The sequence below is a fragment of the Nerophis lumbriciformis genome, linkage group LG32 (assembly GCF_033978685.3).
Source record: "Nerophis lumbriciformis linkage group LG32, RoL_Nlum_v2.1, whole genome shotgun sequence".
Classification (NCBI taxonomy): domain Eukaryota; kingdom Metazoa; phylum Chordata; class Actinopteri; order Syngnathiformes; family Syngnathidae; genus Nerophis; species Nerophis lumbriciformis.
Window position 1 is genome coordinate 7,796,725 of NC_084579.2, and position 16,308 is coordinate 7,813,032.

The 16,308-nt window shown below is 41.5% G+C and overlaps 1 protein-coding gene across 3 annotated transcripts in view; it reads right to left on the reverse strand.

The window, feature by feature from the left end:
- The window catches only part of LOC133574579 (bone morphogenetic protein 1-like), a 65,345-nt gene that overhangs the window by 37,535 nt on the left and 11,502 nt on the right, over window positions 1-16,308 (reverse strand). For all 3 annotated transcript variants that reach the window (XM_061926759.2, XM_061926758.1, XM_061926757.2), the window contains exons 3-7: window positions 14,532-14,618; window positions 12,978-13,067; window positions 12,797-12,914; window positions 7,624-7,802; window positions 5,959-6,064 (exon numbers count right to left, since the gene is read on the reverse strand). In XM_061926759.2, the coding sequence (XP_061782743.1) occupies window positions 5,959-6,064; window positions 7,624-7,802; window positions 12,797-12,914; window positions 12,978-13,067; window positions 14,532-14,618 (580 nt within the window). The remainder of the gene's footprint in view (window positions 1-5,958; window positions 6,065-7,623; window positions 7,803-12,796; window positions 12,915-12,977; window positions 13,068-14,531; window positions 14,619-16,308) is intronic.

Consider the following 16,308-nt stretch of genomic DNA (forward strand, 5'->3'; position numbering starts at 1 on the left):
ATATATATATATATATATAGCTAGAATTCACTGAAAGTCAATTATTTCTTTTATATATATATATATATATATATATATATATATATATATATATATATATATATATATATATATATATATATATATATATATATATATATATCCATCCATCCAATTTCTACGGCTTATTCCCTTCGGGGTCGCGGGGATATATATATATATATATATATATATGAAATACTTGACTTGGTGAATTCTAGCTGTAAATATACTCCTCCCCTCTTAACCACGCCCCCCGCACCCACCCCCCGAAATTGGAGGTCTCAAGGTTGGCAAGTATGCCTTTATGCGCCTTATATATGAAAAAAGATAGAAAATAGACCATTCATCGGCAGTGCGCTTTATAATCCGATGCGCCCTATGGGCAGGAAAATACGGTACAACAACATTCAGTTTAAAGCACAAAGTGAAACCCACAAAAAGTATGTGCACAAAATCAACAAACACCAAGAAATAAAAACAATCCCATTTATACACACGTATAGCAAACACATAGTGTATTCAAATATATGCAGTGAGCATTGAATACCAAATGTATGTATTAAGAAGACAGTAAAAATGTATTAAAAGCGTGTCAATTTTTTTTTTTCGAATTCTTATTTGTAACAATTTTTAAACGATTTAAAAAAAAAAAAATCAAAAATCTATTTTTATTTTTTTATCTGTCCTTTCCAGCCAAGCAAATCACATGGTTGAAGTAGATGCCCATATTTATCAGAGTTGTTTGTCTATTTTATGGAGGAATGTAGTTCATCATAGAACTGGCACCCAATGTTATTAGTATTAATAATAAATCAAGAATCGTTTTAAATCGAGAATCGATTCCGAATCGAATCGCTACCCCCAAGAATCGAATCCAATCGTGTGGTGCCCAAAGAGTCACATAATAAAAATTTATTAAAAAGATAGTAAACATGTATTAAAAAGATAGTAAAAAAAAGTATTTCACAGGCCAGTTTTTAGTGGATTATTTAATTTGGTAATAGTTTGAGAACAAAAACTGTGTAACATTCTGGTGGTGCGTGTTTTAACGCCCTGAGGGAGGAAGGTTGAACAAGTGGTGGGCATGGTGGGATGTACACTTAGACTTAGACTTAGAAATATACTTTAGGATAGTGTCTATTTTTTCGGAGTCAACGGGAGGGGGAAAAAATTCATGGATATTAATCCTAAATATTGATATTAATATACCGTAATATTAATAGATATGAATCTTTTGATAATCTCTCAGTGGCTCCAGGGCTTGCACGGTTCCCATGGTGATGTGCCCGTGAATGGCAGGCATGTGCAAACACAGGGGTCTGGATGGGGAGCTTTTGGCCTTTGCCAGCCAGCTCTGTGGAGCGCGCCCGTGAATGCCAGAGAGAAAGGCTACTCAAGCTCGAATTATTCAACAAAGCCCGTAATGCCGTGCCTTTATTTAGCTTGGCTTACGACCATGACTCCCACCAACAGAGTGAGGACGGGGTTTTAAAAAAACCACAAAGCACACACACAGAACAGCATAAAAACACATGAATGGAAATAACTGTTAAAGTGTGGTGTTCTACTCCGGTACTGTCTGTGGCATTACAAAGTTCCCCACAAGTTGTGTACCGTATTTTTCGGACTATAAGGCGCACTAAAAATCCTTTCATTTTCTCAAAAATCGACAGTGCGCCTTATAACCCGGTGCGCCTAATGTACGGAATAATTCTGGTTGCGCTTACCGACCTCGAGGCAAATTTATTTGGTACATGGTGTGATGATAAGTGTGACCAGTAGATGGTTGTCACACATAATAGATACGTGTGGACTGCAATATGACGCCAGTAAACAACACCAAAACTTTAAATGTTCCATTGAGAATAAAGAACATTACACACGTCACCATACTTGCCAACCTTGAGACCTCCGATTTCGGGAGGTGGGGAGTGGGGGGCGGGGAATACTTGACTTTCAGTGAATTCTAGCTATATATATATATATATATATATATATATATATATATGTATGTGTGGGGAAAAAAATCACAAGACTATTTCATCTCTACAGGCCTGAGGGGGTTCCCTCAATCATCAGGAGATTTTAATGGGAGCATTCACATACCATGGTTTATATAGGGCACAGAGTGGGTGGGTACAGGCTGGCGTAGGGGCGTGGTGATTGGCTCATGTGTTACCTAGGAGGTGTTTCCGTCTGTGGCGGCATGCTGTTACAATTTCGCTGCGCTTGTTGAGGGATGACAGGTCTGGACGGTAAATAATAAACAGTTTCTCTTTCAAGCATAGGTTGCATCTTTTATTACCACTATTGTAAGGTGTGCTGGATGCAAGAATTTGCCATGTTATTGAATATTCAACATTATTGTCTTTGAGGTCCCAAATGTGTTTGCTGAGTTCTGTGGTATTCCGCAGGTTTTGGTTCCTGAAAGAAGCCTTGTGATTGCTCCATCTGGTTTTGAACTCTCCCTCGGTTAATCCTACATATGTGTCGGATGTGTTAATGTCCTAACCACCCACTCTGTGCCCTATATAAACCATGGTATGTGAATGCTCCCATTAAAATCTCCTGATGATTGAGGGAAACCCCTCATGAAACAGGCCTGTAGAGATGAAATAGTCTTGTGATTTTTTTCCCCACACATACATATATTGCGCTCTACTACGGTATCGAGCACTATTTTTTGGATATTTTTTGGATAACCTTATTAAGACATATATATATATATATATATATATATATATATATATATATATATATATATATATATATATACATAAATAAAAGAAATACTTGAATTTCAGTGTTCATTTATGTACACATATACACACACATAACACTCCTCTACTCATTGTTGAGTTAAGGGTTGAATTGTCCATCCTTGTTCTATTCTCTGTCACTATTTCAGAACACACACATTATACAAATATACATTATAAAATCAATAAGAAAACGGAAGCTCTAATTTGGGAGTCTGAATTAGGATGAGAAGTTCCTATATAAACATTGCGTACTCACGTCGCCATTTTGTATTGATTACTGCAGCTGTGCACTGGATTCATTCACAAATACAAACTACAACTCACAAACACTTTAGAGTTAGGCTCAACCATCAGAATGTGTACTTAAACTTATAAAGATCACATGGATATTATTCAGTGAGTTGATTCATCAAAACTAACCTGTTATACAGGAGGAAAAAGCACACAGGACGTTTCAATTGTTCACAGACTGGTCGCGCTCATCAGAATGACAAGACACTTCCGGTCTGCAGGTGATAGCATTCAATTGGGAAGAAACGCCCTACTGCCCCCTACTGACCAATGTGAATACTGATAAATGTGTAATGACAGCTCCAAAAACTAATTCAAACCACAAAATAAACTAAATAAATCAACACAAAAATGTGACACATTATGGGTGGGTCACATATGCATGTACAACAGGCTGTCAACACTTCACTCAGGTCCGCATGGAGCTGGAGGCCACGCCCCCTCCAGCTCCGCCTGAATTTCGGGAGATTTTCGGGAGAAAATTTGTGCCGGGAGATTTTTGGGAGAGGCGCTGAATTTCGTGAGTCTCCCGGAAAATCCGGGAGGGTTGGCAAATATGCACATCACTCAAACATCTGTCAAAATGTTTTAGTATGACTTTGAAGCCGCATCGCTTGATGGATTGTCGGCCCATTACGGCTACCGTAGTCAGAGATACAAGTATTAATATGGTGTGTGTATAAGGACCGCAAAATGGCACCCATTAGCAGACATATTATCTGGCGTTTTGTTTCACAATATTATGCAGAACCAACTTTTCTTACCTTCTGGTACCTGCTGATGTGTATTTGAGATCTGCATAAGTCCTGAAAATGTGCGCATGTATCTGCCACTGTAGTCCTGCGGATGCCGTAGTCGATGAGTTTCTTCTTTTTCTCGATCTTCTTGTTATGGGACATTCATCCTCTGCTGTTGCCATTTCTAATATAAAGTAGTGTAAAGTTCTAACTTATATCTGTCAGTAAACTCGCTATGGAAACATACCGGTGTAGTGAGTTTAGATAATTCACCCAAGGAACTTTAGTTATTAGAGAGTTCCGGTCGGACGTTTTTTCACGGGACACATTCCCGGCGTTGTTATTGCACTAGTGTGCCACGGATGAGGAGATGCTGCTTCATTATTGATTGAAGTAAAGTCTGAATGTCATTAAAACAGTTAGCTCCATCTTTTGACACTTCTTCCACTCCCGTCCTTGCACGCTACACCGCTACAACAAAGATGACGGGGAGAAGACGCTGTCGAAGGTGAGCCACGTAAATAAGACCGCCCACAAAACGGCGCATTCTGAAGCGACGGTCAGCAAGTTACTTGAAGATGATGTGTAAAACATCATCTATGCAACATTTTGACCAAAGAACCACCATTACATGTTATGTAGACCACAAGGAAGTGTTTTAGAAAAAATAAAAACATGACCCCTTTATAAGCCTTATAATGCGCCTTTTGTTTGAAAATAGACCTGCTCATCGGCAGTGCGCCTTATAATCCGGTGCACCCTATGGTTTGGAAAATACAGTAATCATGGCAGGAAGTCACAGATGAAGTGTGTCATGCGTGATGTTAAAGGGGAACATTATCACCAGACCTATGTAAGCGTCAATATATACCTTGATGTTGCAGAAAAAAGACCATGTATTTTTTTAACCGATTTCCGAACTCTAAATGGGTGAATTTTGGCGAATTAAACGCCTTTCTATTATTCGCTCTCGGAGCGATGACGTCACAACGTGACGTCACATCGGGAAGCAATCCGCCATTTTATACACATTACACACACCGAGTTAAATCAGCTCTGTTATTTTCCGTTTTTTTCGACTGTTTTCCGTACCTTGGAGACATCATGCCTCGTCGGTGTGTTGTCGGAGGGTGTAACAACACCAACAGGGACGGATTCAAGTTGCACCAGTGGCCCAAAGATGCGAAAGTGGCAAGAAATTGGACGTTTGTTCCGCACACTTTACCGACAAAAGCTATGCTACGACAGAGATGGCAAGAATGTGTGGATATCCTGCGACACTCAAAGCAGATGCATTTCCAACGATAAAGTCAAAGAAATCTGCCGCCAGACCCCCATTGAATCTGCCGGAGTGTGTGAGCAATTTAGGGACAAAGGACCTTGCTAGCACGGCAAGCAATGGCGGCAGTTTGTTCCCGCAGACGAGCGAGCTAAACCCCCTGGATGTCTTGGCTCACACCGTCCCGAAGATGATCAAGAGAAGAATATCGACCCTAGCTTCCCTGGCCTGCTGACATGAGGGTATGTCTACAGAATATATTAATTGATGAAAACTGGGCTGTCTGCACTCTCAAAGTGCATGTTGTTGCCAAATGTATTTCATATGCTGTAAACCTAGTTCATAGTTGTTAGTTTCCTTTAATGCCAAACAAACACATACCAATCGTTGGTTAGAAGGCGATCGCCGAATTCGTCCTCACTTTCTCCCGTGTTGCTGGCTGTCGTGTCGTTTTCGCTTGCATACGGTTCAAACCGATATGGCTCAATAGCTTCAGTTTCTTCTTCAATTTCGTTTATGCTACCTGCCTCCACACTACAACCATCCGTTTCAATAGATGCGTAATCTGTTGAATCGCTTAAGCCGCTGAAATCCGAGTCTGAATCCGAGCTAATGTCGCTATAGCTTGCTGTTCTATGCGCCATGTTTGTTTGAGTTGGCATCACTATGTGACGTCACAGGAAAATGGACGGGTGTATACAACGATGGTTAAAATCAGGCACTTTGAAGCTTTTTTTAGGGATATTGCGTGATGGGTAAAATTTTGAAAAAAACTTCGAAAAATAAAATAAGCCACTGGGAACTGATTCTTAATGGTTTTAACCCTTCTGAAATTGTGATAATGTTCCCCTTTAAATGATGTACCAACCTGGAGAAGGTATTCCTGGCATAATGCATGACGCTGCCAAAGTCGTACACTTCACCGAGTGAGTCCACCTCGCCTGGTTCCATTTTCAGGAAGTTGTACTCTTGGCCTGTCCATGTGCAGCAGATACAGCAGTCAGTGGACTTAAGGGTCCCCTATCAATGATGTTACAGTATAACAGTACTATGTGTCACGGCAGCTTGTTTACGAGCACTAAAAAAAATGCTGTACAAATATATCATCTACACCAGTGGTCCCCAACCACCGGACAAGAAAAAAAAAAAAAAAAAGTTTTTTTTAAATTTTTATCTTTTTATTAAATCAACATAAAAACACAATATATACACTATATATCAATGTATATCAAAACAGTCTGCAGGGATACAGTCCATAAGCACACATGATTGTATTTCTTTTTAAAAAAAAAAAAAAAAAAAAAAAAAATTTACATTTTTGTATGTAATTTATCTATTACAAAACCCAAAACCAGTGAAGTTGGCACGTTGTGTAAATGGTAAATAAAACCAGAATACAATATACAACCTATATTCAATTGAATAGACTGCAAAGACAAGATACTTAATGTTCGAACTGGTAAACTTTGTTATTCTTTGCAAATATTAGCTCATTTGGAATTTGATGCCTGCAACATGTTTCAAAAAAGCTGGCACAAGTGGCAAAAAAGACCTGAGAATGGGTTGGGTTGTACTTGTATAGCGCTTTTCTACCTTCAAGGTACTCAAAGCGCTTTGACACTACTTCCACATTTACCCATTCACACACACATTCACACACTGATGGAGGGAGCTGCCATGCAAGGCGCTAACCAGCACCCATCAGGAGCAAGGGTGAAGTGTCTTGCTCAGGACACAACGGACATGACGAGGTTGGTACTAGGTGGGGATTGAACCAGGGACCCTCGGGTCGCGCACGGCCATTCTTCCACTGCGCCACGCCGTCCCTGAATGTTGAGGAATGCTCATCAAACACTTATTTGGAACATCCCACAGGTGAACAGGCTGATTGGGAACAGGTGGGTGCCATGATTGGGTATAAAAGCAGTCATTCACAAACAAGGATGGGGCGAGGGTCACCACTTTGTAAACAAATGCCAGAGAAAATTGTCAAACAGTTTAAGAACAGCATTTGTCAACGAGCTATTGCAAGGAATTTAGGGATTTCACCATCTACGGTCCGTAATATCATCAAAAGGTTCAGATAATCTGAACCGAAAAAGGCAGAAAAACAACATTGAATGTATGTGACCTTCGATCCCTCAGACGGTACTGCATCAAAAAGCGTCATCAGTGTGTAAAGGATATCACCACATGGGCTCAGGAACACAACAATGTGTTGCTGCAATTAAATGCTAAGTTAGTGATTATTCGCAAAAACAATTTTCTCAGTTCGAACATTAAATATCTTGTCTTTGCAAAGTATTCAAATGAATATAAGTTGAAAAGGATTTGCAAACCATTGTATTCTGTTTTTATTTACAATTTACACAATATGCCAACTTCACTAGTTTTGGGTTTTGTACATTGGACAAGTGCAGAGTTACGGGGTACATGTAAAGAGTACACAATACCACTTCTCGGGAGACACACCCTTTGTGGACAAACACAGCTAAAGCTACAGACACACAAATAGAAAAGAAATGTGCAGTACCTTGTTGGATGTTGTCTCTGATGATGCTCACATGTTGGTCGCGGTCAGGGCGTGTGTGCTCATGCCAAAAGCCGATGACGTGGCCCAGCTCATGCACCACGATGCCAAACTTATCACAGTTTTTGCCTATAGAGATGGCCTGAGGACCGCCGCCTCTCCTCCCCACGTAGGAACAACAACTGCAGGGGGCGACATCGCTCAGGTCTCCCCACACTCGTGCATAAAGAGAGTATGGCCAACTAAACAACTGGCGCCATGTTTGCTACCAAGGCCGTGAGGGGCTGTGCTCGGAAGAATGCAATTGCTGTCATTTTGACGCAAGCTTTCCTGACAAAATGAACCAAAATAATACATCTATATATAGTTCTAAACATAAACTCTATATATACAGCTCATAAACTTATAATAAGACATGCTTTTTTTAGTCAGTTTTGCAGCCGTGTTTAACGCACTCTGCTGCTACATTCCTGCAGGCTCTCTAACAAACGCATAAAAATAAATGTTAAAAAAAATACACAGAACGGCCAAAAAAATGACCTATTACCCTTATTTTGCCTTGTACATAATTTTAACTCTTTGGAAATGTATTGAATTTCAATCATTTCAATAAATAAAGGGTTTGAACGTTCTCAATAGCCAACAGTATGTGTGATCTTTTTTTTTTGTAATATGGTAAGTGAATAGGTGTATTTTTGTAGTTATTTCCCCATATTTCTGCACAACAAGTCAGATATGGTAACACTGGCGAGCAGTAGAGAATACGGAGTAATTTTTGGTCCAGAACATATTTCTTTCCACCTAATGTTGTATATTTTTATATGAGATTTCAAGTTTATTTTCTCATCTATCATTACACCCAAGATGTGGTTTCTTTTACTCTTTCAATGTTTACTTAGTCTATTTGTATTTGTGTTTGACTTTCTCTTCTGTTGTGACCGAGTTACATTATTTAGGATAGTCTTTTTGTCAAACCATCTATTTAATGTAATCATTTCTTCTGTTATTATTTGTGTTAGCCTTAGTGTGTTCCGTCCTGGACAAAACGCAGTGTGTCATGTGTTTACGTCGCACAAGCCACGGTAGTTGGTGGCTCTCCAGTGTTGACGGTGAATCTTCACATCCCATACTTCACAACCACATCTTCTTTCCGGGTTGTTGGGAAAGCAATGTAAAAGCTGTACACAATTCACGAGGGTGGGGCAGCCCCATGTTGCACAACAGACATTGTTACACGTCGAAAAACGTGCCTTTGGACCAATCATTTAGGACGGGGGTCTGCAACCTGCGGATCTTTAGCGTTGTCCTAATGGCTCCCCGGTAGAGATGCGTGGAAAGGCAATTATTTCATCCGCAACCGCATCACAAAAGTCGTCAACCATCCGCATCCACCCGAACTAACATTTAATCAAAACCGCACCCGCCCGCACCCGCCCGTTGTTATATATCTAATATAGACGATGCAAGGCATTAGTGAGGTTATAAAACTTTTGCCTGTTAAAGAAAGGAGACTGATCCAATGCAGCAGAGACATTCAATGCGTGCCACGCTGTCACGGCCCAGACGCACACCAGTGCGCAATAATCTGGGAGCCGCGCTGAGCGCACCTCCAAGCGCGCTCGCGCCACTCAAACTGCTGCAGGCAGCTGCGTTCTATCTTGTTTTAACATTCTGTGGCACTCTTCTGGGATCACGGCGGACGAAACTGCTCATGCTCAGGGTGTTTGTGAAGGTTCGGGGTTTTGCACAAATGTGATGCACCATGTTAGATGTCCCGGTTTTGTGACTGTCGTAGACATAAACAGCGTCACAGCTCTTGCAAATCACATAGCCAGCATTACTATCATCCTGATTTACAACCTCATAAAAACGAGTCCACGCTGAACTTTTCTGGCCTTTTTTTCCCCTGGTCTTTAGTATTCCCTTTTTTAGTTTGTCGCGTACCACGTTTGCTGCCGGCGTTGCCATCTCTTTTTTTTTCTTCTTCTGTTGTGGCATGCTGCAGGTGCCTGCTCGTTTTTCATATGTGGGTAACAACATTTAACTATGTATATATATTTCCGAATTGGTTTAACTGCCACCCGCCTGAATCTATTTAAAATCTAATTTTTTTTAATTTCAACCGCCCGACCCGACCCGCGGATAAAATCTAATTTTTTTTTAATTTCAACCGCCCGACCCGCGGATAATCCGCGGACTCCGCGGTTGTGTCCGCAAACCGCGCATCTCTACTCCCCGGAGCTTTTTCAAAAAATGTATGAAAATAGAATTTTTTTAAATTATGGGCTCTTTAAAAGAATTGTTAGTAATGTCACTGTTCATATTAAACATGCTTCACTGATGAGAGTATTTGACGAGCGCCGTTTTGTCCTACTAATTTTGGCGGTCCTTGAACACGTCGTAGTTTGTTTACAAGTACAACTTTCTCTGATGCTGCCACAGAAAGACATGTTTTATACCACTGCTGTGCGTGAATACACAAATGTGAGCTTTGTTGGAGTGCTAATCAGGCATATTTAGTCAGTGCATGACTGCTGCTATTTAGGCTAGCTGTATGTACATATTGCATCATTATGCCTCGTTTTTTAGGTATATTTGAGCTCATTTAATTTACTTTACTTATGTCCTCTGTGTATTCAATTTATATTTGCATGTCTCATGACACATTATAGTATGTAATATTGCCTGCATTTCTCATAGTTGTTTGTGTGCCATGTTGTTCCAGACCACAGCAAACGTTACCCGGCTTGAACAGATAATAGGTAATAAATCCATTAGAAGAAGACAGCCTGCCGTTTTCTTAGACACACACATCTATACCTTTACCCATTCTAAGCCAGTCATTTCCGGGAGTTTTGTCCCCCTCTGAGAAGTTTTAATAATGTTTTCCAATGTTGTAAAAATGTGTAGAATAAATATTACATTTCAACGTTTCTGTTAACGAAGATTTGTGTCAGCCGACACATAGTTATTTCGATAGTAGGCTAATATAGACACTTACATCATGTGTTGCCCTTATTTTAAAGCCCTCCACAGCACAGAGTCAGCGCTTCTAAAAGTTTTTAACGATATCCTCCTGTCCACTGATTCTGGTAAATATGTTGTTCTGGTGCTTTTAGATCTGTCTGCTGCGTTCGACACCGTCGACCACGCCACCTTAATCACTCGTCTTGAGAACTGTGTGGGCATTAAGGGCGCCGCCCTCAACTGGTTCCGGTCGTACCTAACCGACAGGAGTTTTTGTGTAAAAGTAGACAGTTTTATGTCTTCCACAGCTCCTTTACCACATGGGGTCCCCCAGGGCTCAATCCTTGCCCCAATTTTATTTGCGCTTTACCTTCTCCCCCTTGGTTCTATTTTTAGGAAGTACAGTATTGCATTTCATTTTTACGGCGATGATTGCCAGATTTATTTTCCCATGGCACAAAATAACACGGTTCAACGTCTTATTGACTGCCTGCACGACATCAAAGTCTGGCTTTCAGCTAACTTCCTGAGCCTAAATGAAGATAAAACAGAAGTTATGTTGTTCGGTCCAAGTCGCCCTCCCTCCCCCAACGTTGACCTGGGCACTCTGACCCCGTATCTCAGCGACTGTGTCACAAACCTGGGGGTAAAGTTTGACTCAGATTTTAAATTCGAAAAACAAATCAGCAGCGTCGTACAAAAAAGCTTTTATCAATTACGCCAAATAGCGAAAGTGAAATCGCTTCTATCAGGACATGATCTTGAGAAATTAATCCACGCCTTTATCTCGACTCGTCTTGACTACTGTAATGCCCTGTATGTAGGCATTAGCCAGGCCTCCCTCGCCCGCCTGCAGCTCGTGCAGAACTCTGCTGCTCGTCTGCTAACACAGACCCGCAGACGTGAGCACATCACCCCTATTTTAGCGTCCCTTCACTGGCTCCCTGTGCGTTATCGAATACATTTTAAACTCCTTTTATTTGTTTTTAAATGTCTAAACAACCTCGCGCCAACCTATCTCTCCGACCTCCTTCAGCCTTACTGCCCCACCCGATCCTTAAGATCAGCCGATCAGCTGCTGTTGACGGTCCCTGACACAAGGCTGAAGCTTAGAGGTGACAGAGCTTTCGCCGTTGCTGCTCCCAAGCTCTGGAACGACCTACCTCTGAGTGTTAGACAAGCCTCCTCTCTTCCTGTTTTTAAATCTCTCTTAAAAACATACTTTTATTCCATGGCTTTTAACACTGAGTGAAATCCATCCTGCAATGGCGCCCCATAATACACCTGCTGTGAACCTGTTTTCATGTTTTTATGTTTTTATTTATTCTATTTTATTTATTTATTTTTTTATCGTGTTCTGTTTGTGTTGTGTTCTGTTTGCTCGGTACTCGTTTTATCTTTTAACCTGTCCATTGTACAGCACTTTGGCTACCCCTGTGGTAAATTTTAAATGTGCTTTATAAATAAAGTTGATTTGATTTGATTTGATTTATTATAAGACTCATATACCGTATTTTTCGGACTATAAGTCGCTCCGGAGTATAAGTCGCACCGGCCGAAAATGCACAATAAAGAAGGAAAAAAACATATATAAGTCGCACTGGAGTATAAGTCGCATTTTTGGGGGAAATTTATTTGACAAAACCCAACACCAAGAATAGACATTTGAAAGGCAATTTAAATTAAATAAAGAATAGTGAACAACAAGCTGAATAAGTGTACGCTATATGAGGCATAAATAACCAACTGGTATGTTAACGTAACATATTATGGTAAGAGTCATTCAAATAACTATAACATATAGAACATGCTATACGTTTACCAAACAATCTGTCACTCCTAATAGCTAAATCCCATGAAATCTTATACGTCTAGTCTCTTACAGGAATGAGCTAAATAATATTATTAGATATTTTACGCTAATGTGTTAATAATTTCACACATAAGTCGCTCCTGAGTACCCCCGGCCAAACTATGAAAAAAACTGCGACTTATAGTCAGAAAAATACGGTAAAGCTTTTAAGTTTTTGCGGCTCCAGACGGATTTTTTTTATGTATTTCTGGTCCAATATAGCTCCTTCAACACTTTGGGTTGCCGATCGCTGATTTAGGAGATCGCCTAAAACCGGGTTGGCCATACTCTCTCTATACTCAACTCTGGGTCTCTCATACACACCCACTCTGGTTACATTGCGAACGGCCAACTCACCCACAAGGCCTGTATGTGAAAACAATGTAGCTCTCCTCGGTTGTCCTCTCGATGAACGTGACACAGGTGTGCTTCTCCCAGTGACGCATGGCCTGACGGAAAATGGCTCGCTGACTCCCTGAAGAAAAACGTTGAGTCAGAGTTTGACTGCTCCGACATGTGTCGAACAACAGGAACCTACCACTGAAATTGCCGCTGATGGTGTATGGTATGATGCCGTCTGACCAAACCCGCTCAGATCTGGATGTTGCTGCTCGTCTTCTTCTTCTTCCTTATGACAATCATTGGTACTTTAAAGGCCTACTGAAACCCACTACTACCGACCACACAGTCTGATAGTTTATATATCAATGATGAAATCTTAACATTGCAACACATGCCAATACGGCCGGGTTAGCTTACTAAAGTGCAATTTTAAATTTCGCGCGAAATATCCTGCTGAAAACGTCTCGGTATGATGACCCCTGCGCGTGACGTCACGGATTGTAGAGGACATTTTGGGACAGCATGGTGGCCAGCTATTAAGTCGTCTGTTTTCATCGCAAAATTCCACATTATTCTGGACATCTGTGTTGGTGAATCTTTTGCAATTTGTTCAATGAACAATGGAGACGGCAAAGAAGAAAGCTGTAGGTGGGAAGCGGTGTATTGCGGCAGGTGTTGTGCCGGATAACGCACCCCCGCCGTAGAATGCACCCCCTGGCTGTTGTGCCGGATAACACAAACGGTGTTTCATTGTTTACATTCCCGAAAGATGACAGTCAAGCTTTACCATTGGCCTGTGGAGAACTGGGACAACAGAGGCTCTTACCAGGAGGACTTTGAGTTGGATACGCAGACGCGGTACCGTGAGTACACATGCAGCAGCGGCTTCCAAACATTTGATCGCTTGCCCGTACGTGCATGCCGCTATGTGCATGTCACATACGTAACTTGGGGGAAATATATGTGCTGTATGAACTTTGGGGAGGTGAACGGTACTTTGGGCTGTGGGATTGAGTGTGTTGTGCAGGTGTTTGAGTTGCATTGGCGGGTTATATGGACGGGAGGGGGGAGGTGTTTGTTATGCGGGATTAATTTGTGGCATATTAAATATAAGCCTGGTTGTGTTGTGGCTAATAGAGTATATATATGTCTTGTGTTTATTTACTGTTTTAGTCATTCCCAGCTGAATATCAGGTCCCACCCGCCTCTCACAGCATCTTCCCTATCTGAATTGCTCCCACTGCCCTCGAGTCCTTCACTCTCACTTTCCTCATCCACGAATCTTTCATCCTCGCTCAAATTAATGGGGAAATCGTCACTTTCTCGGTCCGAATCGCTCTCGCTGCTGGTGGCCATGATTGTAAACAATGTGCGGATGTGAGGAGCTCCACAACCTGTGACGTCACGCGCATATCGTCTGCTACCTCCGGTACAGGCAAGGCTTTTTTATCAGCGACCAAAAGTTGCGAACTTTATCGTCGATGTTCTCTACTAAATCCTTTCAGCAAAAATATGGCAATTTCGCGAAATGATCAAGTATGACACATAGAATGGACCTGCTATCCCCGTTTAAATAAGAAAATCGCATTTCAGTAGGCCTTTAACTTTTAACTTTTTAACTTTATGTCTACGGTCAGATTTCCTTAATTTGATGACGTCATTGGAAGCGGAACTGTTAACTAAAAAGAATGTAAACAGGATGACTTTTGCACAACTGGAGTCAAAAAAGAAAATGTGTTCAAGCTCATACCTTTTTGCTGAAGAGGTGCTACTTTTAGGGCTTCTTTAAACATCAGAAGTTCTTCTTCATCCAAGGCAATGTCGCCCAAAAAGGCAGCTAGGGGACAGACTTATTTATATTAACAGATTTACAGTAAACATGATCTGCACTATTAATGCAATACTGCTTCCAACATTGTAACATTTCAGCAAAACATTTGTCTGTGATGTTACTGTAAATCTTCCAAAGTCTCCTACCACACAACTATTTAGATGGGTCGAAAAATGTACGTATTTTTTGGACTATAGGCGCACTTAAAATCCTTTCATTTTCTCAAAATTTGACAGTGCGCCTTGTAACCCGCTGCGCCTAATGTATGGAGTAATTTTGGATGTGCTTACCGACCTCAAAGCTATTTTACTTGGTACATGGTGAAATGATAAGTGTGACCAGTAGATGTGGCCAGTGCATGTCCGCCAACAGCAGCAACACCTAAGACAGAGACATGATACTCATAGGCTGCTGTGGTTCTGGCGCTACTCGCGTCCGCCTTTCCTACGGTCAAGACGATGGCCGTCCCTTGGTCGTCCGCCTCGCAGGTCGCAGCGGCATTCTACTCGCCGCCGCCACCAGACTCGTCCCCGGTGGATTCGGGGACACTTGGGCCGGCAACCCTCCACCAGTTCGTCCCTCCACCCTCCCTTGACTTTTGATCCGTTTGTTCTTCTGATTCGTGTTATAGGACATCTGGAAGCTGTCCATAGGAAGGGGGTACTGTTATGGCTCACATTCATCTGTGCGCACCGGCGACACCAAGCAGCTGCAACCAATCGCCGGCAATCAGCACACCTGGAGCTGATGATCACATCCTGCCTTCAAAAGCCTGCTCAACCTGCTATCCAGGCGAGAACGTAAGTCTCTGTTACCGTAAGCTATCATCCAGATCAATGCAACCTTGCTTCGCTCTCTGTGTTCTTCACCGTCGTGTTTGTATGGGCTCATGTTTTCCCTTGTCGTCCTTCCTGCAGTCTGCTTTTGTTCCACGTGTCGAGCTGTGCGTCTCGTCATTCCTCGTTTCCCCATCCTCCCCCGCTTCCCGGACTGCCTCTTGGATCTCGACCTCCCACTTGGACACAGACCTCTTGACGCCTCTCTCTCAGCCCCACGGATCTCCCGCTTGTCTCACGGACCTTCCTCTGTCTAGCCCCTTTGGTCTTCTCTGCTTTCTCTCTCAACACTTCACGGTAACACTCAACAGCTAATCATTCATACACATAGTCTCACACCATACACCCCTTTTGGATTAGTCACACTCCATTCTCTTGTTTAGGTTATAGTCATAGTATTGTTTATTATTATATATATTTATATATATATATATAATAAATACATAGAGCAATATTGCCCCCTTGTGGAACTGTGCCGTCACTCCTCCTCCAACCACAACAGTATGCTATGAAATAGAAATATGGCCTTAATAGTCTTGTGGGTTAAAGAGCTAATGTTGTATTTGTGTGAACAGGAGACAAAGATTTTTTCTGCTCCTTTTCATTCATGATTTATTTTACTGTGGTATCAATTATTTTTTGTTTAATTTTGAGCAAAATATAATACAAATGAAAATGGAAATATTTTGCCCAAATAAAAAAAAATCCTTGACATGGTATCTCAGTTTTTGTGCTGCAAAATAACCCACCGTGGGGCAAAGGAAGGCGAGAAACACTACTGACTCAACCCTCTACTATTTTCCACTTATTGGCGTCTTCGCCAACAAGATTATTCAGTAAAAGGTCAAAGTGATTTGCAT